Source organism: Eublepharis macularius, chromosome 8 (genome assembly GCF_028583425.1).
Source record: "Eublepharis macularius isolate TG4126 chromosome 8, MPM_Emac_v1.0, whole genome shotgun sequence".
NCBI classification, from domain to species: domain Eukaryota; kingdom Metazoa; phylum Chordata; class Lepidosauria; order Squamata; family Eublepharidae; genus Eublepharis; species Eublepharis macularius.
In genome coordinates, this window is record NC_072797.1 from 124,771,065 (window position 1) to 124,795,917 (window position 24,853).

The window sequence follows — 24,853 nt, forward strand, 5'->3', positions numbered from 1 at the left end:
AGGTCAGGACAGGTGTGCCAGAGCACGCTCTGATCACTGACGTCAGCACTCGCTGGAACTCCACCTGCGCCATGCTTGAGCGCTTGGTGGAGCAGCAGGCCGCACTCCACGCGTGGCTCTCCGAGCACCGCGGTGCGAGTCAGGTGGGTGAGTTCAACCGGGAGGATTGGCTCACCATCACCCAGACAGTGGAGGTCCTGAAGCCCTTCAAGGACTTCACTGTGGCGGTCTCGTCAGACACGGCGACCCTCGGTCTGGTCATTCCCCTGGTGCACACGCTCCAGAGGAATCTGGCCACCCTTGCAGACCGGGTCGCGCCCCGTGCTGACCTTGTTCCAGCGGTGCGCGCATTAGTGAGAAGGCTGCAGCAGGGCATAGCTGCCAGGCTAACTCCTCTCACTAAGGAAGAGTCATACATGTTGGCGACCATGTGTGACCCGCGCATAAAGGGCACTTTCGCCGAGCGGGACGGGAACCTCACCCAAGCCAGAGACGGGCTCTGCTCTTGGGTGAGGCGCAGGCAGGCCAAGAGGGGACGCCTGTCGACAGGGGGGACGCAAGAGGGGCCCTGCCGTGCGGGTCCCTCTGACGCCCCCTCTGCGCAGGCCCCCCCCGAGGCCACCACCGGAGTGCCGATGGAGATGGAGATGCTCCGGTGGGCCCTCGTCCCCTCTGGGGTCGTGAGGACCGTGAGAGAGGATCCGGCGGAGGCGATGGTCAGGGACTACCTCGCGGAGCCCTGCGAGTCGCTCTCCACCGATCCGCTCAGCTACTGGGCCAGGAAGGAGTCGGTCTGGCCGGACCTCTCCCTCGAGGCGCAGCGGCTGCTCTCATGCCCTCCGACGAGCGTGGAGAGCGAGCGCGTCTTTTCACATGCGGGCGACATTGTCGGCCCACATCGCACTCGCCTTCTCCCATGGAGAGTCGAGCAGTTGACCTTCCTGAAGGTCAACTCTCGCCTCTTCGATTTCTCAGGACTGGACTTCCAGAGTGACTGAGGTGAGCCCAACTTGTGGCCTGCATCCTCTATGAGTCCAATCCTTTGGAATCGCGCTCTCCCCTGTATAAAACCCTGTATATACAGTTAAAACCGGCCAGTAGAGGGAGGGTGGTTAGGAACCAGTGGCAAAGGGAAAACACCCAGCAATTTGAAAGCCCCCCCCCCAGGGTATTCAAAACATCTCCCATCACTGAGACATACCCTGTGGGACCAAATTTATTATGAAAAATAATGCCCCAGAAACATGGATTGCTACTGGAGGGAGAAACAGGTTAGATAGGGATTGCTTAGGTGTTTTTATCAGATGAAATCATTGTAAAAAAAATTGTAGAAGAATTGTTGTACTGTTTTTTGAAAGTTGATGTTCTGTTCATGTAAAAAAAAGGAAAAAAAACCAAAAAAAAATGTTGTGATTATGTTTTTTGAAAGTTGATGTTCTGTTCATGTAAAAAAAAGGAAAAAAAACCCAAAAAAATGTTGTGATTATGTTTTTTAAAAGTTGATGTTCTGTTCATGTAAAAAAAAGGAAAAAAAACCAAAAAAAAATGTTGTGATTATGTTTTTTAAAAGTTGATGTTCTGTTCATGTAAAAAAAAGGAAAAAAAACCCAAAAAAATGTTGTGATTATGTTTTTTAAAAGTTGATGTTCTGTTCATGTAAAAAAAAGGAAAAAAACCCAAAAAAAAATGTTGTGCTTATGTTTTTTAAAAGTTGATGTTCAGTTCATGTTTAAAAAAAAAAATTTGATGTTAATGTTGGGTTTGCATGGTTGGGGGATGCGGGAAGAGTGGTGGATGGGCACCGGCCAATGATGATCTCTCACAGATGTTCCCAGGTAAATTCTGAGGCTGGTGTGGGGGTGGGGGGAGACCTCTGCAGAACTGCTCCAGAAATACCATTGTCCAGTGCCTTGGAAGTGCCCAGTTCAGCTTTGTGTGTCTGAACTGAAAGCACAGCCACAGGAAATGACATAGGTTCTGCTGGACCCTGTTGCAGTGGTTCCCCCCCATTAAGTCGTTTTATGGAGGGAGAGTTGTATTAGGCTGGTAGTTATTATGATCATCTTCTGTTTCCATGCCCTGTTGTGCCCGCTCACTATGTAACCTGTTGTAATGTTCAAAACTTTACTGTTTGTCCATTTCAAAAAAAAAATTGTGTTTAAGATTCTCTGATGTGTAGTTAATTGTGTTGTGTTGTGCTATGAGGGACAATAAGTGTAATATGTTGTGATTTGTTGACCACTTGTAATTTGAAAATGAGAAAATAAAGGTTTTTTAAACTTAATGATTGTGTGTCTGTGTTCCCTTCTTTGATGGGAGGTTGGTTCCCAGCATAGGGAACAATGGGGCAGGCTGGCCAGCCTGTTCCTGGGGTACTCGGTGTGGGGCAGCTGAGGGTGGTTTTGGTTCTGAGAGGGGCTGAGTGGAGGATTTGGGTCTGTGTGTGGCAGCTGGGGTGGGGGAACTGGGTTTGTGTGGGGCTGAAAGGAGTGGACTATGGGGGATGAGAGCACTGGTCGTCCCTTTTGCCCAAGTAGGCCCCTGCTACTGTCCTGGTGTGGGCTTCCATGCCTCTATCAGTTGCTGGCCCTCCTTTGCCATCTTTTTCAGAAATTTTCCTAGGGCTGCCAAACTCCTGGTTGGGCTTGAGTTCAGGTTAGAGAGAGTAGTTCCCTACAGATAAACTGGCTGCTTCCAAGGGCAATCTCTTTAGAGGGCAAATGCGGACCATGGATTCTGGGGGAGATCCCTACTCAGATTTTCCTTTGCACAAGTCCCACCCCCAAATTGCCAGTAACTTCCAAGGCCAGAGTTTGCCACCCCAGAGAGATCCCGTTCCCACCCTCTTAGCCTTGGCATGAAAGTTGTAGCCACCATGGAACGCTTCCAGGTTCCTGATTCCAAGCCCAATGACACCAATGTAAGACAATCCAGACCTCCATCAAAAATGGATTTTAAGTAGCAGTGGGATTGGGCTGCATTTCAGTCATTCACATATCTGGTTGTGTTCCCAAACATTTAGCTTATGGTTTTTTAAATCGGCGTATGGCACTTAAGGACACTTTTAAATGGTTCTAAAAACATATTTTTATTATGAAGTATTTAATGTGGCATTGATCAAGGGCAGGCCTTTTGGCCAAATGAGCAGTATCAGTACAGTAAAATTTAGACAAAGCTCATAGGAGGAAAAAGCATTCACACTGTGAAGTGGGAAGAAAGTTTCAATTTACATGTACCATGGACTCCGAAAAAGACATGTCCAGACCAAATCAGGCCTGCTTTCTCCCTTGAAGATATCAATTGATGATAGTGCTTATGTCACATCATGAGAAGACAAGGTTCACTAGAAAAGACAATAATGCTAAGAAAAATTGAAGGCAGTAGGGAAAAGAAGAATACCCTAGATGTGGTAGATTGACTTCGGTTTGCAATACATGGACAAGGTTTTTGGGATACTGTGGAGCTCAATATAATTCTAAAGTACACCACAAGTGATTTGAATGCATAAAACATACAGACACATACACATAAAATGTATATACCCCCTCCCCACCAAATTAAAGGTTTATCTTATGCCCCGGTTTTCTCCCCCATGGGAACCTAGAGTGGTTTACACATTGCTGTTCTCCCTTGATTTGTTTCACCCTCATCACAACCAGGCTAACAATAGACAGCTGCTCCATGCCTCACATTGGAGTGACTCCACCGATGGCCTTCTTAGTTGTATGAGGGGGTGGAGGGGGGGGGAGGAAGGAAACAACGCACTCCTGCCCACTCTATCTGGGGCCTAGGTTGCCAAATTGCTTGGCCTTGGCAAGGAGCCAGTGGTGGGGCGGCACTGGTTCTGGGGCCCCGTCAAGAACATTTGTCCAGGGCCCCAAAATCACCTAGACTGCCTCTGGAAAACACAACACAATTGTTTACTTAGGCTGAGCCAAGAACATCCATCAAGCCTACAAGGCACAGAATCAGAGTCTGCCAGATTCTAGACCAACTCTCTAGCCATTGCACTACAGTGGATATCTAAAAATTGTTCATACCCCCACCAGCAACTTGAACATTTTTCTCCAAAAGGCACACAACTTGGCTGGGTCTCAAAAAGGACTATGATGCATGGGCCTGTCAATGCATACTGGTACTAAGGCTCTGGCCGGGGGGAGGGGGGCATTGTGCCAATGCCACCCTGGCTTTGGAAGGGGACAGTAAAATAGAAGAAATAATCTAGCTTCAGTGCCTCCCCCCCTTCTCTCTCTCTCTCTCTCTCTCTATAATGTGAGTGAAAACATTACTATACCATCACTGAAGCCTACAGGATACATAGGGTCTGTTCACACACGCATGATCATTTAATGGCAATGCTCTGGCATGATGATGTCTGTTCTAGGAAGTGATGTGATCATCACACAAGGCTGGGGAGCACGCACAATTCACAGCAGGCAGATTTGGGCCACAAGGGATCCTGCTTTGGCCTGCAGGGCCCAAATCAGCCCACTGCAAAGCACAGGCATACTCTCAGGGCAGCCAGATGACATCAGTGACATCACGGCAGCAGCCCCTGGAGCGTACCTTGAAGGCTCATTCACTGACTTTCCCCCTTCGGGGTGATAGGTGAGAGTGGGGGATCCCCCACCAAGGGGAAACGGATCCCTAATTGTGTCTGAGGTTGTGGAAATCAAATGGGTCATATTGCTTCTGTCTTTGAGGGACTTACATGCACATTATATTTAACTCCAGATTTCTTGATTGTCAAGGAATGCATGTGGTGGGGGGTGGGGGGAAGGGTGGGAGAAGGGCCCCTGAGGGTGAGGGTGGCATTTGGCATGCAAAATGCCACCCCTGGCAAGACAAGCCTCTCCCAGCTGTCAGTGGTAGAGATGAGAGCAGAGCACCTACTTGGGGAGGCCATGAAATGGCCCCCCCAAGTGGGAGCAGGCTGAGCCTTGGTGGGGGGATGGGAGGAAGGGTGGGAGAAGGGCCCCAGAGGGTTGGGGGGGGGATTTTGTTGCAGTGGTTCCCCCCCATTAAGTCGTTTTATGGAGGGAGAGTTGTATTAGGCTGGTAGTTATTATGATCATCTTCTGTTTCCATGCCCTGTTGTGCCCGCTCACTATGTGACCTGTTGTAATGTTCAAAACTTTACTGTTTGTCCATTTCAAAAAAAAAATGTGTTTAAGATTCTCTGATGTGTAGTTAATTGTGTTGTGTTGTGCTATGAGGGACAATAAGTGTAATATGTTGTGATTTGTTGACCACTTGTAATTTGAAAATGAGAAAATAAAGGTTTTTTAAACTTAATGATTGTGTGTCTGTGTTCCCTTCTTTGATGGGAGGTTGGTTCCCAGCATAGGGAACAATGGGGCAGGCTGGCCAGCCTTCTCTGCGGGTGGTGGGGGGGTCAGGGGGGTGGTTGTCTGTGTGCCAGGGCAGGTGCTCTTTCCCAGGGACGATTTGGCACTGCCACCATTGTGGCACCCCTTGTCTGTGCAGAACTGCCCTGGGAAAGAGAGTTTAGGGGTTCCCAAAAGGGGAGGGCAGGCCAGCCTGTTCCTGGGGTTATGGTGGGTGTGGGGCAGGTGGGGGTTGATTTGGGTCTGTGAGGGGCTACTGGGGGGATTTGGGTCTGTGTGTGGCAGCTGGGGGGGAATTGGGTTTGTGTGGGGCTGTGAAGGGTGGACTTTAGGGGCTGAGAGCACCTACTTGGGGAGGCCATGAAATGGCCCCCCCAAGTGGGAGCAGGCTGAGCCTTGGTGGGGGGTGGGAGGAGGGGTGGGAGAAGGGCCCCAGAGGGTTGGGGGGCATTTTGCATGCAAAATGCCACCCCTGGCAACACAAGCCTCCCCCAGCTGTCAGTGGTAGAGATTAGAGCACCTACTTGGGGAGGCCATGAAATGGCCCCCCCAAGTGGGAGCAGGCTGAGCCTCGGTGGGGGGTGGGAGGAGGGGTGGGAGAAGGGCCCCTGAGGGCTGGGGGGCATTTTGCATGCAAAATGCCACCCCTGGCAAAGGAAGCCTGCTTCTTCATTTTTTCCCCATAGGAAATAATGAAGAAGATGCTCCTTTATGGGAGGATGGGGGGACCTGCTTTGGGGGGCCATAACATGGCCCCCCAAAGTCCAATCTGTCTGAAACTTGGGTGGGTGTTAGAGAAGGGTTAGAGGAAGGTCCCCACCAATTTTGGGCTTATTTGGTGGGAAAATGCCTCCTCCAGGCGTCCTGAAAGACGGAGGCATTTTCCCAGCAAAATAACCCGAAAGAATCCCGAAAGAATGCCGAAATAATGCCGAATCCCGAATCCCGAAAGAGATTCTTGTTTCGGCATTCGGCTAATGCCGGTAGAGAATCTTGTTTCGGGTAATCCCGAAACAAGAAAGCCGAAAGTTTTTTCCTTGCACACCCCTAGTACCTAGTAAATGTGCATGGCATAGCTGCCATAGTAACAGAGTACATACTTTCTGTTGAGAGCATTCTTGTTCCATCTCAGGTTTCATCAATTAGAGAAGATACTGGGTATCAGAACTAGGAAAGATTTCTGCTTCACACCTGGAGAAGAGGTGTCTGTAAATGCAAGCTGGACAGCCTTCTGTGTTTGTTATAAGCAGGGCATGAAGGCACGGCAGTTCTCTCTATTGTTTATCCTCAGCATCTGGTATATGTACAGAGAGCAGTTCCTAGGTGGGAACTAGAGGCGGGCACGAACGGAAATACAAACCAAAGTTCATCATGAACCGAGCCAGTTCGTGGTTTGCGAACCGGCGGTTTGTGGGAGGTCATTTCTCACGAACCGTGACGAATTTTAGCCTGGTTCATTTGGTTCTTATTTCAGTTCGTTACTGCAGACAGTCTGTTTCCTAGGCAATTGGGGGATGGACTCTCTGCAGACCTGCTGACCGGGAAGTGATGTTTCCATGAACCAAACAAACTGGTTCCCAAACTGGGGCAAGTTTGTGAAAGTTCACGATTCATGGTTTGTGAACTGCAATGAACCATGAACCACATGGTTTGGAATTTTCTCGGTTTGTGTCCATCTCTAGTGGGAACTATACCACTGTAAGAAGCTGTTTGGAACGTGAATTGGCAGATGAAAAATTCAAACACAGAGGTAAATCTACATTACATAATTAAGCTGATTTCCCCACAATTCTCTATTCCCTGGGAATTCTAGGAAATAAAGTTTAAAAGGGGGGGGGAGAAATACCTCTAACAGAATTTTCAGCTCATCAAACTGGTTTCCAAGATTCTTTGAGGTCATTCATAGAATACTGATCATTACATAGCACAGTATGGTAGCCTATGTTTCTTGTGCACATTATGGTAGCCTATGTTTCTTGTGAGGTGGCACAAAAAATTTCATGTTCACAAGTACATGCTCAGTTTCTGGTGGCATTCTGTGAGTTTTGACTGCAATTAAGGTGGCATTTACTTCTTTTGGGGGGCTAGTTGTCCCAAATTATAGCTGGCTGAACACTACCCTTTCTTTCCTATGAATATACAGGCTCTCATTCTTCTTGTGCTTATTGCATGTATGAACAGTTAAAAACCTCCTGATGGGAATGATATGAAACACATCTGATCTAATACAGAGCTGCTGTAGCACCGTGGTTAAGTGGTTCAGCTGCAAATCAGCACTCTACTGGTTCGAATCCCACTACTGCCATGAGCCCAGCAGGTGGCCTTGGGTAAGCCACTCCTCTCAGCCCCAGCTCCCCAGCTGTCTTGTGGGGATAATAATAACACTAACTTGTTCACCGCTCTGGGAGGGGCACTAATCTGTCTAGAAGAGTGGTATATAAGCGCAGTTATTATTATTATTAATATGCAATTAATATTAATATTAATATTATTATTAATATGCAATAATATATGCATGTATATCTTTTAATTTATACTGCCATGGGCAATTGCAAACAGAAAAAAATGTGCAACCCATCTGGTGGGATTTCTAACAGTGCAGAGGGATAATTTTTAGTGAATCAGCCACTGGCATGACCTGTTGCTTCCATATCGTGATGGAAAATGAAGACCTCCTGTGAGGACCTGGCCCCTCTGGGCCCCTCTGGGGAACCAGGCAACTCTGAGCCATACTGTGGGTTTCATTTCTAAGTGTGAACTTAGTGCATGTGAATGTAGCCAGTGTCTGTGATCATGATGACCCCTTTTAAAAGGGATCCATGAATCTTTGATCGCTACCAGTGGTGTCAATTGGCCTACAGTCTCCAACCCAAACAATAAAGAGAATAAAATCAGAGCACATAATAGTCAATTGCGCTATTTATCTGATAATTTTACAAGCTTATTTTTCCTCTGAATTGAAATACACATCTTATAAATGCTAAAAAACTTACACTAGCTAAAACATACACACAAACCAATCACAGGTAAACTAAGATTGCATTGATCTATGTCTCCAATGCTAAGAATACTTGACACATTGCAGCCAAATCTAGGGAATTATAAGTCCCACTGATTTCAAATTTTATTTGTGGGGGGGGGGGGCAGAGGACCCTCAGGAACAGCAAATGGGTCAAAGATGTGTGAGACGGGTCTGCAGTGGCCAAGGAAATTGCATGATCCAGGTCTCTTACATTTCTTCCTCTGTCTTCCTCAGCCATTGCCTAAATTTAGATTATAAACTAAGCTCCTTGGGTATAACTAGGGCTCATTTCAAGGGGGAACATGCAGGAATGCAGTTCCGGCAGTTCCCCAAAGAGGTCACATGTCAGGTGGCCCCACCCACCTGACTCGTGGCAATTTTGGGCCCGTTTCACCCTGAATTGGGGCTGAAATGTCCTGGATCAGGCCTCTGATGGGTGGTGGATCAGTTTCCCACTCGGCAGCAGCTCGATCCTGACCATTTTGGGCCCCTTTTGGGCCATTTTCAGCCCCTTTTTGCCATTTTGAGCCCAATTTCGACCCTGAATGGCCAGGATTGGGTCCAAAACAGCCAGGATAGGTGATGGTAAGGGGTGTGGCATATGCTAATGAGTTATGCTAATGTGGTATGCTAATGAGTTCCTCCAGCTCTTTTTCTACGAAATAATCCCTGGGTATAACGGGTTGAATCTGGATTCCAGACTGCATTTTCTGCTTCTGGAAGGCACAACCATCAGCAGAAGAGAACTTCCTGGCCTCCCACTGCAACCAATTGATCTTCCTGGAATGGCATGAGGGACAAACTGGAAGACTGCAGCAGGAAGGGGGAACCAGCAGAAATGAGATCTCTTGTTCTGTTAGGGGGAAATTAAATCTGGATTCAGCCCTGTGTTATTCTGTAAAGTACCATGGATATTGATGTCTCTAAAAAGATGTGTCTGTGTGCCCATCCGTCCATGTGTGTGTGTGAGAGAGAGAGACAGTACTGAAACGCTCAGTGAGGGCCCGACACCCCTTGACAATGATTCTGCAAGGGCACTATCTTTCCCCCTTGCACTAAGGTTCCTATTTTATGCTTCTTTGTTATAATGACAAACATTTTAGTAACATGCTACAAGGGATTTCTGATCTATTGGGACATATATCATGTCATGTCTGTGTACAGCCATGCCATGATTGTTAGGTTGTTATGTCACTGATGCCACAGTATATTGAATCTTTGATGCTAAGATGACGTATTCTCTCCTTAGCCATGTTCTTTCCATATTATAACTGTTATTTCTCCAGGCCCTCTTGCCAGGAGGGGCTTCTCATGTTATCTCACAGAACTATGCATCTCCGAGCTAGAGATGACCTTGAAGACTCCAGATGCCTGCTTTTGCTACTTTGCTCAGACGCTGGGAACCTATTATTGTGTACTCACTGTTTAGCCATAACTATAAAGGGTTCTCACAGGACCCATGTAGAGTTGCGCTCCAAAATCCTGACAGTTGTTCGAGAGCAGGAAAATCAAGTATAACAATGCTTATCTGCTTTGCCTTGTCACTTCTACCAAGCTCCATGATGGAGTTCAGACCTGAACTGTAAAGATCCTAATAAAAGCTTTTCTACTGGAATCAATGTGTGTTCACTGGAGAGGGGCTGAGGGATCTACCTGCCAGGAACTGACATATCAGCTCTCTCAAGAGTTCTGGGGCTTCAGTCCTACCCAGTGAAGACCACATAGAATGTGCATTGAGCACATGATGCGCACTTACTTCAGGTATGCCACTCCATCGGGAGTTGCAGGCACGTTGTACCTCTTCATGTACTCATGCATATCTGGAAAGCTCTGCTTGAAATAATCTTCAGCACTGCTTTCTCGCACAGTTCCAAAGCGAAACCCTTGTGAAGGGTGATGCAGCTGGAGAGAGAGAAAGAAAGAGAAATGGAGAATTTGTCATTAACTTCCTCTAGCATTTTCTGTTCTGGCCACATCAAACAGATGAGAATCACTTTTTCTGTACTGTATGATCACAGCCCTGCTCCGATAAGTAGCCCAGAAACATGTGGCAGGAAGTAACCCTAACAAAGAACTCACTTTATAATAAAGGAAGAAAGCAACATGTTGCTTTGTGATGGCAGATCTGTGATGGTGAGGTCTTACATCCCATAAGATTGACTAGTTATACTTTACGCAAGGCTCTTATTGATTTATTTAATAATTGTAATGACAGGCCTGGAGGTCTGGAAGTTACACATGCAGGTTATTCCCTGCTTGTTTTCTCTTCACAACCATCCTGCAACATGTAAGGACCACTTTGTGTCAGCTGTCAAACTCGATCAAACATCATATGCAGAAACAAAACATCAGAGTTGAATAGCAAATATCTTCCTTTTCTGGCTTCAGTCTTTGATATCCAATAAAATATAAAAACCAGAGCTTTTTTTCAGCTGGAACGTGGTGGAATGGAGTTCCGGAACCTCTTGAAAATGATCACATGGCTTGTGGCCCCGCCCCCTGATTTCCAGACAGAGGAGAGTTCAGATTGCCCTCCGCGCCACTCGGCGGCGCGGAGGGCAATCTCAACTCCCCTCTGTCTGGAAATCGGGGGCAGGGCCACCAGCCATGTGACCATTTTCTCCGAGGGCAACCCACTGAGTTCCACCACCTCTTTCCCCAGAAAAAAGCCCTGATAAAAACCACGAAATTAACCTGACTGTCAAATGTCTACTATAAATCTTTAAATCTTCAGTGAGTATTCAGCAAACATTCCAATATTCTGAACAACATGAGAATATCCAACATCAAAACTCACAGCGGACAAATCGGGGTGGGAGGGGAGCCAAATTAATTTTCACTCTTGCAAGAACTCTCTGCTCTGTAGCAAAACTGTCTCGTAGGAAACACAACACAGGGCCAAGCTACACATGACGAATGACACTTGGACGGCAAGTGGATTGAGTGGAGGGCAAGTGAACAGGGAGAAATACACTTGCTGTTCAAGTGTCATTCGTCATGTGTAGCTTGGCCCTGAGTCTGGGGGCCAAGAAGAGTACTGTACTGTTGATTACTGAGGTGACTTTGCCAGAATATAGCCTTTGCCAATCTGTTCTCAGTCCTTCTGAAGGGCAAGGCCCAGAGAGCAGCTTTTAACGTGAGAAGTGCTGCTTGTAGCCTGCTTCTCCTTAATGTTCAGTATCACTTATTCACTGTAGTGCTGTTTGAGAAATGGAGAAGTTTCATTATCAGGCATGTGAGAGGCCTACTTAAGCTTCTCATTACGGTGCCCGTCATTATAGCATTATTGTACCTCTGCTGTTCCGTGACTGAGATGACCTCCCCAAGACCTCATCATGTTTCAGAGACTTGCTTTGAATGATATGGTGAAAACCTTCCCCCCATCACCTCTCATGCTCAAAGAATACAATTTATAACCTGAAATTGTATAGAGAATAATGGCTGTGAGAATTGAAGAGATATGCAAAATCTATTCCTTCACATAATTAATTTGCCTCTTTATTGATAGTCAAGTATGTCAAATCAAGAGAACAGCTTTCCCTCGCCATGCTAAAGAGGCTCAAGAATATTTCTTCCAAAGACATTATTGTCATGTCTATCCTTAACTTTTGAAGTTGACAAAGAGCTTCATGTGACTTAATACATTTATCCTTACAACAACTAATTGGTTTGGCTGATAGATGGAGTGCCCATGAACCACCATTTCAGGGGCAAGGCAGCTCTACCTGAAGGTAAGATTGACAGGACTCCAGTGGCACAGTCATTATGGTAAAACCATAGAGTTTCTGATGATTCCTAGACTGGAGTGGAGTGACATCACTTCTAGGTTTTCCCTAGAAGTGACATAAGAGCCAGTTTGGTGTAGTGGTTAAGAGTGACAGATTCTAATCTGGACAACGGGGTTTGATTCCCCACTCCACCTTGAAGCCAGCTGTGTGACCTTGGGTCAGTCACAGCTTTTCGGAGCACTCTCAGAGACACCCACCTCACAGTGATTATCGTGAGAATAAGAATAATAACATATTTTGTAAACTGCTCGGAGTGAGTTTTAAGTTGTCCTGAAGGGCGGTATATAAATAAAATATTATTATTGTTATTATTATCATGCTGTCATGCTGATGGTGATTTTGTAATGTATTTTTCTCCTGCTGGCTGATGGAGTGGCGGCGGGCAATGGAGGTTGCTTGCAGAAAGTCTTCTGCCATAGCAGGGGACCTGACAACCCTACCTGAAGGGATTACCAGCAGGTGATCTTTACCTTGCAGCCTCTAGATTGGTAGCCTGGGGGTTGCTGCTTTACCACTTGAAGTCAAATTCCCTATGAAAAGGCCACTTGGAATGCTCTCTTCCATGAAAACTAAATGCTCCCCATTTACACTTGGCAGGCATTAAAGAAAGAGCAATCCTCCAAATCCTACTTAGGGTTATTCAATATGATTTACTCCCAGGTTAGTGTATTTAGAATTCTACCGCCAATTAATTTGCATGAGTTTTTGTTGATTAATAATGCAAATTGGCATCAATAAGAGGAAAAAAGTTCTAAAGTCAGAAAACCAACCTTTCGTTGTTTCTAGATGATTGTAAAGGGATTTTTCTTGAGGACCCCTCACCTAAAAACCTATGTATGAGCTCTATTGAAGCTGACCTTCTACACAGGAGGCAAAATCTGCCTCGATGGGCAAACTGATTCTCTCAGATTAAGCCGAGAGAAGCTGACGTCACGTTGGCCCTACAGTAAGGAGAGAATGTCAACAATATCTTTTTTTCACTTTGCAATTAAGATTTTAACCTTGAATGTGCTATTTCCCAGAAAAATTTTGAACCCATGACAAAATTATGACTTCATCATTGAGATGTTTATATTACAGGACTAGTTTGATGCCCATGCTTCGCTACAGTATTTAACTACTTTAAATCCAGTGATAATACTTATAGTTTTGTAAATTTTTTTTTTGAGTTGGCAACCCTAGTGAACTTTGAGGGGAAGACTGGGAGGTGCATTTTACCTCAGGACACATTCACTGACTCCCAATAGCAACTGCATACTGTTTAGAATGTGGGGGGTGAGGAGGACCAATCAGGCTGCGTACGCAAATGACCTCTGTGTTCTAACTGTGTCTGGGGAAGATGAGGTGTGGAATGTTGTGAACCCAATCAGCCTGCATATGCAAATGACCTTGAAAAACTAGCCCAATCAGGGAAGAGTGGCTGAACCGGCAGTGGCCGGGGCTGGTGGTGGTGAAGGAGCCTGCCAGCCACACAGGGAAGCTGTATCCCTTTGGGAAAACACATTTTACCCCTTTTTACCTCCTTAGGGGGCGAATTTCATATGTATATAAGATCTGACTGCCCTGTCAATCAGACTTGCTGGGTGCCATGTATCCTGAGGAATGTAGTCTGAAAAACTGTTTATACTAACCTTCTGATCTTTTATTCTGTAAAAAAATAACAATTATTCTGTAAACTATCAGCACTGAAGGGTACTGAAGGGTATAATAAGCCCTCCAATGGAACTAGTCTTTATTCATATGTGCCTATGGAGAGGTGATATGTATCATGGGCTTATGCTGTAATCAATAAACCCATATTTCTTTGAAAATCACTACCTTTGATGTCTTGATTTGTGTCAAATCACTGGCTGAAAGGGGATACATTTGAATAAATTCTCTTTCAATGATATACGCAGGGTCTTCTTTCTGAGATGTGCCCCTTTTAAGTTAATGGTCACTATCCAATATTAATAATAATTAAAACATTTAAAATTTACTTCTCCAGGAATTGGGGACTTCTTTTTAGCAGATCCAAATTATTTTACTTCATTAACCTCATTGACCAAACATTAGTCAGACTCTTCCCTCCTTTCGGATTTACTCTTGACTTCACAGGAAGGATTCCTTCCCTCAGGAAGCATACATCTGCAAAGAGTAACGTTTCTCCGGGCCAGGAGGTCCGTTCCTCTTTCTTCATTTTGCTAGAGCGCATGGAATCTCCCCAACAGGACCTACGTCTGCACAACTCTTCAAGCTCAGGACTTCACACAGAACAGAAAACCCTGTATTCAGATATGCGGCCGCCTGCTTGGGCTTCTTTTCAAATTGCTAAGCTAGGACCCTCTGTTTCTTTTTGAAAAGCAAGAGAGGCACATCTGAAACAAGAAGCTAACCACTGTTCGAAATTTAGATTTCATAATTCAGCATCAAATTTAAGTGCCCAAATTTTACGTGCACAGATACAGGCACTTTGAGGGGAAAAACTGTGAACAGAACGGTGAGCAAATTCCTCAGCAGTGAGGAACTGAGAACCATTCGTAAAGGTATCAAAACTCGCAGCCAATTTTTCTCCAGCTGTATCCTCCAGTGATCACACAGACAGTAGCTGTTTTAGGTCATGTCCATAGACTGCTCATTCTAGAGAAGTTCCATGTATGTGAATAAGACTGTTTTCCAGTAAATGAAATGCAGATTGCTGTAAAGGTAAAGGTAGTCCCCTGTGCAAGCACCGAGTCATTACTGACGTTTTCTTGGCAGACTTTTTTGTTACAGAGTGGTTTGCCATTGCCTTCCCCAGTCATCTACGCTTTACCCCCAGGAAACTGGGTACTCATTTTACCGTTCTCGGAAAGATGGAAGGCTGAGTCAACCTTGAGCCGGCTACCTGAACCCAGCTTCCGCCGGGATCGAACTCAGGTAGTGAGCAGAGCTTGGGCTGCAGTACAGCAGTTTAGCACTCTGCGCCACGGGGCTCAAAGGTATTACTTTGGTGGGTACAATGCATTGGATTGGGTTCTTAGTGTGTGGATAGGACTGCCAGGTTCAGGTTGGGAAATTCCTGGAGATTTGAGGGGGTGGAGCCTGGAGAGGGCAGGGTTTGGGGAGGGGAGGGGCCTCAGAACAGTATAAAGCTATAGAGGCCATCCTCCAAAACAGCCATTTTCTCCAGGGGAACTGATCTCTGTCACCTGGAGATCAGTTGTAATTCTGGGAGATCTCCAGCCTCCACCTGGAGGCTGGCAACCCTATGTGTGGAGCAGGGACAGAAGGGCTGTCAGTGCCAACTGCTTAGAGAAGAAATGTCCTGTTTCTTTAATAGAGGCTTAATTTGTTTTTTTTGCCAGTCTGATCTTGCTTTGCATTCCTTGGCCAAGGGTCTTGAAGCTGTGATGGCATGGTTACTTCAGAGTCACCTGAAATTGAATCTCCTGAAGACAGAGGTTCTGTGTCTGGATCATGGGGCAATCGAGCTGGGGACCTGGCTCCCAGCCCTCAACGGGGTACAAATGAAACCTTCGCCGACGGTGAGGAGCCTGGGTGTGACCTTGGATGCCACACTTTCAATGGAGGCCCAGGTCACGACTGTTGCCAGGTCTGCCTTTTTTCATCTTCAACAGGCCAGGCAACTGGTGCCCTATTTTTCGCCTCAGGACCTGGCCACAGTAATCCATGCAATGGTCACCTCCAGGCTAGACTACTGCAATGCACTCTACGCTGGGCTGCCCTTGGGCCTGACCTGGAAGTTACAGCTGGTCCAGAATGCAGCGGCACACGTCCTTACCGGAACGCCAATCCGAGCGCACATTCATCCTGTGCTGTGCCAGCTGCACCGGCTCCCAGTGGAGTTCTGGATCCGGTTCAAGGTGTTAACCTTGGTGTTTAAAGCCCTTCATGGACTAGGACCTGCATACCTGCGGGACTGCCTCTTCCATTACATCCCCTGCAGGGCATTGCGCTCTGCAGACAAGCAACTCCTGGTGGTCCCTGGCCCAAAGGACATCCGTCTGGCCTCAACCAGGGCCAGGGCTTTTTCTGCCCTGGCCCCGGCCTGGTGGAACACTCTCCCGCTGGAGATCCAGGCCCTGCGGGACCTGTTACAGTTCCGCAGGGCCTGTAAAACGGAGATGTTCTGCCAGGCCTTCAGCTGAGTGCCAACGGGTGTCCTCCGTCTTCCATCTAAGACCACCACTTCTTCTGAGGCTGCCCTCTGCCCTCTGCTGTGCCTGTATACGGGCTCCCAATATTTGTCCAAACAACCTGCTCCTGGACTATTATAATGATTTTTTAAAAAAATATTGTTGATTTTATGTTTTTGTGATTTTAATGTATTTTTGGAATGTTGTTAGCCGCCCTGAGCCCATCTGTGGGGAGGCCGGGGTATAAATCAAATCAAAGAAATAAAATAAATAATAATCTCCATGCCGCAACATGCCTCAGCTGCCCATTTCCACAGATTAAGTCCCTATTAATGGATTCAGGACATTTTCTCCAAGCTTAATGGCAACCCTAATAAACAGATACTGTCTTTTTTGAGGCCTTTCTTCTGACATATCTGGGCTCTGGGCTCACTTCACCAGGGGGGCCAGCAGGACTTTAGAAAGGTTTGTGAGGACAGAATCTGGACCTGGGTAAAAACCCACCCAAACTTGGTTTGATAACTTCAGATAATAACTTAAACTGATAGGAAGAGGGTGGTTTAACTTTTCAAGAATGTAGTTTATTCAGAAAGAAAGATACCACTGAGGTAAATAATAACATTCAACTAGAAGTTGTGCGATGCACAACTGTTCAAAGTTGTGTTCAAAGTCTGTTCAAAGAAAGGCCCTTTCCTCAGACAGTTTTATTTACATACAAATACAGCATTCTCTTGCCTTTTATCCACTAGACCTAGTGAACTCTGCTGGCCTACTGCCTTTGTACACTCTCAGTTCTCCAGAGAGGGAAACTTGACCTTTGAGCTGATATCTCCACACATCTTTAATTTATGCTCCTGTTAAACGTCTCCTTCTCCCTCACTCACAACATCAAATCTCTCACTCTCCTTAAAACCTGACGAAACCCTCCCCTGTCAGATCTTAACCTTTCCCAGCACACAGATCCTACTGAATGGTTCATAATCGCCGCTAGAATTGGCACCTGTGTACAGTTATGTACTCTACTTGTAACAAACACACATACACACCACACACACATACCACTCCCTCTCCTGCTCTTCAGTGGAAAACCTTGTCCAGTGTTTGAAAACTTACGAGCGACTAGTTCTAGCTGTGATATTTTGGCACTGGATGTTATTCAATGGTTCATATTATTTTGATTGTTTTACTGTTTCTTCAGTTCATACGTTTATTCCTCTGAATAAACCTTGTTATTCATTTCACTGTACATGGAGTCCCAGCGTTCTCTCCCAGCTTGTAAAAGCGCCTCACAACTTCACCAAAGATGTCTTATAGGTATGGTATGGGTCTAGGGTTGGGAAATTCTTGAAGATTTTGGGGGTGAAGCCTGGGGAGGATGGAATTTGGGCTGGGGAGGGATCTTAGCAGTGTATAATGTCATACAATCTACCTTCCAAACAACCATTTTCTCCAAGGGAACTGATCCCTGTGGCCTGGAGATAAGTTGTAATTCCAGGAGATCTCCAGCTACTACCTGGAGGTTGGCAAGCCTAAATGGGCCATGTTCCATATTAGGGGTGCCCCTTAAGATAGGAGTAGAACAGAAGCCAGAAGTTCCCTTAACTGCTCAGAACTGAAAGTTTTCTTCCTTGTGATTAGGATATTGTAGTGTAGATTTTGGGCTCAGATTGGAAAGTGGGCCGTATTCACATTCATGGATGTCTTCCTGGCCATACACAGTAACAGCCTGCAATGGTATTTTCACATACTTGAGTCAGCAGTAGACATGGGCACGAACAGAAAAAAACCGAACATGGTGTTCGTTGTTCGTTGCCATCCACGAACAACGAACATTGATGAACATGATCCTGTTCATGAACATGTTCGTTGTTCATGGGGGCCAGCAGGCTCTCCTCCAGTCATCAAGATACCTAGTGCACCACTCCCAGAAACCCTACCTGAGCAGGCAGCAGGAAATGTACCAATAATAAATAATAGCTTGGCTCCAGAGCCTGGCAGCAGCCCTGGAGCTTGAAGGGGTAGATCCCTACCACACCACTCCCAGAAACCCTACCTGAGTAGGCAGCAGGAAATGTACCAATAATAAATAATAGCTTGGCTCCAGAGCCTGGCAGCAGCCCTGGAACTTGAAGGGGTAGATCCCTACCACACCACTCCCAGAAACCCTACCTGAGCAGGCAGCAGGAAATGTACCAATAATAAATAAGAGCTTGGCCCCAGAGCCTGGCAGCAGCCCTGGAACCTGAAGGGGTAGATCCCTATCCCACCACACACAAAGAAAATTCAAGCTCCAGTGCACTCTCTCTCTCTCTCTAACAGCAGCTGTCTCTCCCTGAAAGCCAGAGCTGGGAGCCCCCCTCCCCCCTGGTCTTTTCCTCTTGTTACAAATTTGGAGCTCCAGTCCATACTTGGAAGGAAGACCTGCCTATCAAGCTAAATTGGGCTTAGATTGGGGTTTCCAGGGCAACAGCAGGAGTTCAGACAGAGTTCAGACAATCCCTGCCTAAGTTGCCAAGGGAATTGATTGCAGGTGCCAGACCGTCTGGCTTGACGAACAGCAACGAACGAGGCTTGCAATGACCACCTGTTCGTTTAGAATGGGGCCTCACAAAAAGCTTGTTCGCGAACAGCTGATTGGGCTGTTCATGGCTTTTTTTAGTTCGTATTGCTGTTTGTGCCCATCTCTAGTCAGCAGCCATCATTACAGTGAATGAATGATAAACATGTATTTGAGAGCCAGTGCTAAGTGGAACCTTTCAGTTAAGGTTTATCCGAGTGGATAAACTTTAATTCAGGAAATTTCTCCATAGCTAATAATGCACCGCAATGGAGTCATCTAAAGATATCTTTGCAGCTTTAGATAACTGAAATGCATCTCTGGAATTAGCTACTCCCCATTTAATTTGAAAACTAGCCAAACAGAAAAGTGAATAACTGCCCCATAACACAGCAGGGGCACTCACTACTATCAGTGTTTTATTGGGGACGTACAACATACTATCTCAGGAGCTCGGAAAGGAATGCTTTTATTGCAGTCCTGCACTTGCTGATTCACGCTGATTAAATCTAAATGAACTGTAGTGCTGCAGATTCATCTCCACCTCTGTGCAATAGACTTTCTGGCAAAAATGCCGATTTGGAAGTCCAGGTTTCCTATAAAACCAGAGGTATTAACAGACATTGCAGAAAAAAATTGGAGAGGAAGAAGATAATTTTTCATAACATCTACAGCAAGCACACACCAGTTTCCGCCAGACAGCAATCTAGATATGGATACTATTAACTTTCTTGATTGGTTGCTGTTCAACCCAGGAGAATAAAAAGGAGGGCAAAAGGTGGGGTCAGGGCTAGGCCTCAGACCAAAGAAAGCATTCTGCAGTTCAAAAAAGCCCTGGTTTGACTTTGCTGGAAAAAAAAACCCACCAGTGGGGTATGTGTGCAGGGAGAAAAGCTACAGAAAAGCCAGGGAAAGATTTATTCTGCTACTAGGGATCCCAGGTCTGCTGGTGGGGGTGAGAGATTTTCTATTCCAGAAATCTGCACATCTTAATGTGCACCCAGTTTTATAAATCTGTGTGCCAAAGCAAGATTCCTCTGGATCATACGTCATATTTGTAGAGATTTTCTTTAAAGCACAGAGATGCATACATTTTGGAATGCAAGTGCAATTGGCTCCCCTTACCATGATGCCTGCTTTCCCCCAGCCCCTCTCCTGCTCATGATGAGCTAACCACAGACCTGTTGCTGTTGAGCTTTCCCAAAGCTATTTTGCAATGGAAGCTGTTTTCTAGAGGAAATAGAACAGCTCAGACAAACCGGTGTCAACTAAGTGATTTCACAGTAGGGGCTTGTGGCTTTTTAAATGGAAAATCTGGTGTTACAGCCATGCAGTCCAGATGGCCTCCAGAATGTGGAACAAAGCAAAAAGGAAAAAGGAAAAAAGACATCAGTTACACAGCCATCATACTTGATTAAACTGGTGTTTCTCCAAAGGAAACCTGGGGTTCCTTGGAAGTATATCCCGGGGCTCCCTGATGAGTAACTTAGTAATAGTGGGAAGCTTTCCAAAAAGAGAGCGTGCTCGCCACTACGGATATTGGCATCCCCCCATCCTCCTGGCATAATATGCTGCCGTAGGAAAGTGCTACATGTTAGGTTGTCAACTTTTGAACAGACTCCTTTTGCTTTCTTAAAATTCTAAAAGTATCCACAGGCTGAACATTGGGGAACCCTAATCTGACCAAACTGTTAGTACAGCTCTCTATCCTCCAAAAACACATCTGAGAAACATTTTAAGCCATGCCCTCAAATAAGTGTTTTCTACTGCGAAGGGAATTGTTGTAAATTATGACATCTATCTCTTCAGAATGCCGTCCTTCAAAAGGGCCCTTAATTCCTCCAAATCCTCTTGATGCTGTCCAGAAATATGTCATCAGTAGAGATGAGCACGAACAGAAAAAACAACACGAACATGATGTTTGTTGTTTGTTGCCATCCACGAACAGGGACTCATGAACAACCACGAACATGACCCTGTTCATGAACATGTTTGTGGTTGACTGTTCGTGGGGGCCAGCAGGCTCTCCTCCAGCCATCATCCAAATCAAGATCCCTACTGCACCACTCCCAGAAGCCTGACCTGAGCAGGCAGCAGGAAAGGTACCAATAATAAATAATACCTTGGCCCAGAGCCTGGCAGCAGCCATGGAACTTGGAGGGGTAGATCCCTATCCCACCACACACAAAGAAAATTCAAGCTCCAATGTACTCTATCAAAATTCCAACAGCAACTGTCTCTCTCCCTCTCCTCTGTCTGCAAAGTCAGAGCTGGGAGCCCCCCTCCTCCCTGGTCTTTTCCTCTTGTAACAAATTTGGAGCTCCAGTCCACACTTGGAAGGAAGACCTGCCTATCAAGCTAAATTGGACTTAGATTGGGGTTTCTAGGGCAACAGCAGGAGTTCAGACAGAGTTCAGACAATCCCTGCCTAAGTTGCGAAGGGAATTGATTGCAGGTGCTTGAAAAACAGCAATGAACAGCAACGAACAAGGCTTGCAAAGACCACCTGTTTGTTTAGAATGGGGCCTCACGAACAGCTTGTTCGCAAACAGCAGATTGGGCTGTTCATGGCTTTTTTTTGTTTGTATTGCTGTTCATGCCCATCTCTAGTCATCAGTAGACAATGTATCCATTTGAATGGAGAATGACAGGGGAAGTTGGCCAGTGCATTTTCTTCAGTTGATAGCATTTTGAAAATACCATTTTTGGACTATGCTTTATCATACCAACAGCAAGATGACTAGTATGAGTAATAGATCAGTGATCTCTTGGCTGAAAATTAAATGATCTGCCTGTAGTCATCGATGACCTTAGAGTTCAACACCACCGAGAAATTTGTATGCTTGATTTATGAATGTTGCAATGGTAGACTTTGCAACCAGCTCCTTGGATGTGAAAGATTCCGCCTGACCACAGCAGAACTCCTAGACTGCAGTTTCACTACGCTGGTGATTTGCAGTCAGTCTAATAAGGTGTTTGATTCAGGAAACTAAGCCACCTATCTTCAAACAAAATCTCCCTTTCAAAACAACGGTGAGGTCTAAATGGGGCTTATTGGGGTTTCCTTCCACTTTCCTTCTTCAAAATGCTAATGTTTGAAACGTTTACCTTGCTTCATTGCTTTAGATCTTTATCTAAATTTAGATGGGTTTTTGTTGTTGAAGTTGTTTTAGTTCACTTACAGTTTAATTGCCAGAAACCCATTGAAGACAATAGGACAATCTCTATTGTCACAACCATGATGGTCGCCAGGGCTCATTTCGAGGGGGAACGTGCAGTAACGTAGTTCTGGCAGTTCCCCAAAGAGGTCACATGTCAGATGGCCCCACCCACCTGACTCTAGGCCATTTTGGGCCCATTTCAGCCTGGATTGGGGCCGAAATGGCCCAGATCAGGCCTCTGATGGGTGGTGGATCATTCTCCCACTCAGCAGCAGCCCGATCCTGACCATTTTGGGCACCTTTTTGACCATTTTCAGCCCCTTTTTGCCATTTTGGGCCCAATTTTAGCCCTGAATGGCCAGGATTGGCTCCAAAATAGCCAAGATAGGTGATGTCAGGGGGTGTGGCATATGCTTATGAGTTATCCTAATGAGCTATGCTAATGAGTTCCTCCAGATCTTTTTCTACGAAATGACCCCTGATGGTCACCATACTTAAATCTCTACCTGGGGGATACAAGATCAAGTAACAACATAAGATGAGGCTGCTGGCTCAGACAGCTGTTCCATTTAGTTCATCATCCTTTCCAATAGCGGCCAACTGGATGCCCCAGAATTTTTGTCCTCTCAGCAATTGGAATTTAGCGGTTTCCAGTGTTGGACAGCATACCCAATAGCTTGATTCATGTACTTACTACAGGTAGGCAAACTTTTCAACGCAAGTGCCAAAAAAGTTTAGTGTCTACATGTGAGAATGTTGGTATACCAGGAAAGAAAATGTGGGGAGGGAGACAAGGGCCAGCATTTCAGGGGTTCGACTTGGACTTAGCTGGTGGCCATGCAAGTCTGAGAAGTTATGATAGGCATAAGCCATGCCTTCAGCCTTTTCTTGTACTGCTGGCTCCAGCAATGCAACCTGTGCCTTAGTTGTGTGAGCAGAGATCTGTCCCTAGCTGCCAGGCAAAGTGCTCTGGTGTGCCGCTGTGCATTGCCTTGCATGCTGGGTAGTGTTGCTACGCCTCTGCCCTCATACCATGGAAGCTTTGAGGGCAGGAAATGGGAAGATGAACTGTTGATCAACATCATAATGGTCTAGGAAGCCCCTAAAACTCTATGGTTTTACTATAGAGTTTTGGGGAATACCTAGACTATTGTGACATCAATCATCAGCCCTTTCTCCCCTCCTCCTGCTGGTCATTTGAGCACTGGTAGGATAGGGCAGTGTGCACGAGAGTTTGCCAAGCAGAACTGGCCAAATTGTAAGCCTAATGTTGAGATTCATCCACCCCGGTATATCTAATGAGCACGTTTAGTCCATTCTAACTCCAAGGGGAACTGTTATGTATGCATTCTACAATCCTGTTGTAGTAAGACACTTTACAAAATGCAATGTGTGGGACTGGTTTATTTTTCTAGCTCTGTGAATGCCTAGGGGGCATGGGTTAAAGTGGAATTGCAATAAGCAAACACTGTTACTTGGTAGCCCAAGTAATGGACAGGAGGGCAAAGAGCCACCATGACAAAGACTCTTTCTGATCTCTAGTCAACTAACCTAGATCCAGCCCAAATATCCTATGAAAGTAAATCACATAGGGTTGCCAACCTCCAGCTGGGACCAGGACTTCTCTGAGAATTGCAACTGACTTCCAGATAGAGATTCCGTTCCCCTGGTAGGGGATCCACTGCCCCTGTTGCCATTGCCCATGGCCTCTCAGAGTGGCATCGGGAGAAACCAAAACCCACAGCAACACATGTGGTATCATGTCATTCCTGGTGAAAACCAAAAGTGACAGGGGATAGCTCTAGGAATCGCCAGCTTACCATAGAGTTTCCAGTGATTCCTAGAGCTACCAATGCCACTTCCATTTTTGTATCGGAAGTGACATGATGCTGCAGTGAGCATTGCAGCACCCCCATATCCCTGCCTACAGCCCCCACTCTGGTTGCCACTTCCAGATAACAGAGATCAGTTCCCTAGAGGAAATGGCAGCTCCAGACTATGCATTTTATTGCATAATTTCCTTCTTGATTTCTCTCCTCTCCCAAAGCCCACCTATCCTGGACACTGTCCCCCAAATAGGGATCCTATGTGCCTGCTTATGGCAGGCAAATTCCTGGTGATTTGCCACCCTGCCTGCCCCCTGCTGGCAATCACTAGGAGGTGGCAAACCTCCTGGAGATCACCTGTCACCAGCTGGCAACCTAGGAACACATGTGGCTGATTTTGGCCCCAAACAGGCCAAAGTGAGGGAGCACTCATGCCGGCAGCATGATATCACTCCCAGAAGTGTGTGTGTGCAAAGCTTTTATCTGAAGGAAAAGAAGACCGGCATGTACCGGGACACCTCCTGCCCCCGCTGGTTGCCATGAGACACGGTGACCCTACCCTCAACCTCCAGGAATTTTCCAAGCCCAAGTTGCAATTCTAAAATTGAGTGGTCTGCTCAGCTACACGGGTTCCCAGGATAATAAGCCCCCTTGGAATTTTGCACCTTCACCCCAGACTCTCCAAGAAACTCTGGGAAAAGCAGAAATAGGGTTGCCAGCCATCCAGTGGGAGAGGGAGGGGGCAGGTACTGATGTTGTACTGACAGTGTGACATAACTTTTGACATCCAGAAGTGATTAGATGTCATTGGCATGACATTAATGTGCCATTTTAGGATTTGGACAAAACTCTAAGGTCAAACCATAGAGTTTTGTTTGAATCCTAGAGCATTGTGTTGGCACCACACTTGCAACATGAGGTTATTTCCATGTATTCACTGGAAGCAATGTGATGCCACTTCCCCCCAATTGCTCTCAACCTACCTAACAGAGTTTTCTATTAATAAAATTGAGGGACATCCAAGACTAGTCAG

At 46.0% G+C, this 24,853-nt stretch overlaps 1 protein-coding gene across 1 annotated transcript in view; it reads right to left on the reverse strand.

The window, feature by feature from the left end:
- Positions 1-24,853, reverse strand: part of GRIN3A (glutamate ionotropic receptor NMDA type subunit 3A) — a 173,749-nt gene that overhangs the window by 39,380 nt on the left and 109,516 nt on the right. The window contains exon 4 of the mRNA XM_054987645.1: positions 10,127-10,272. Coding sequence (XP_054843620.1) covers positions 10,127-10,272 — 146 coding nt within the window. The remainder of the gene's footprint in view (positions 1-10,126; positions 10,273-24,853) is intronic.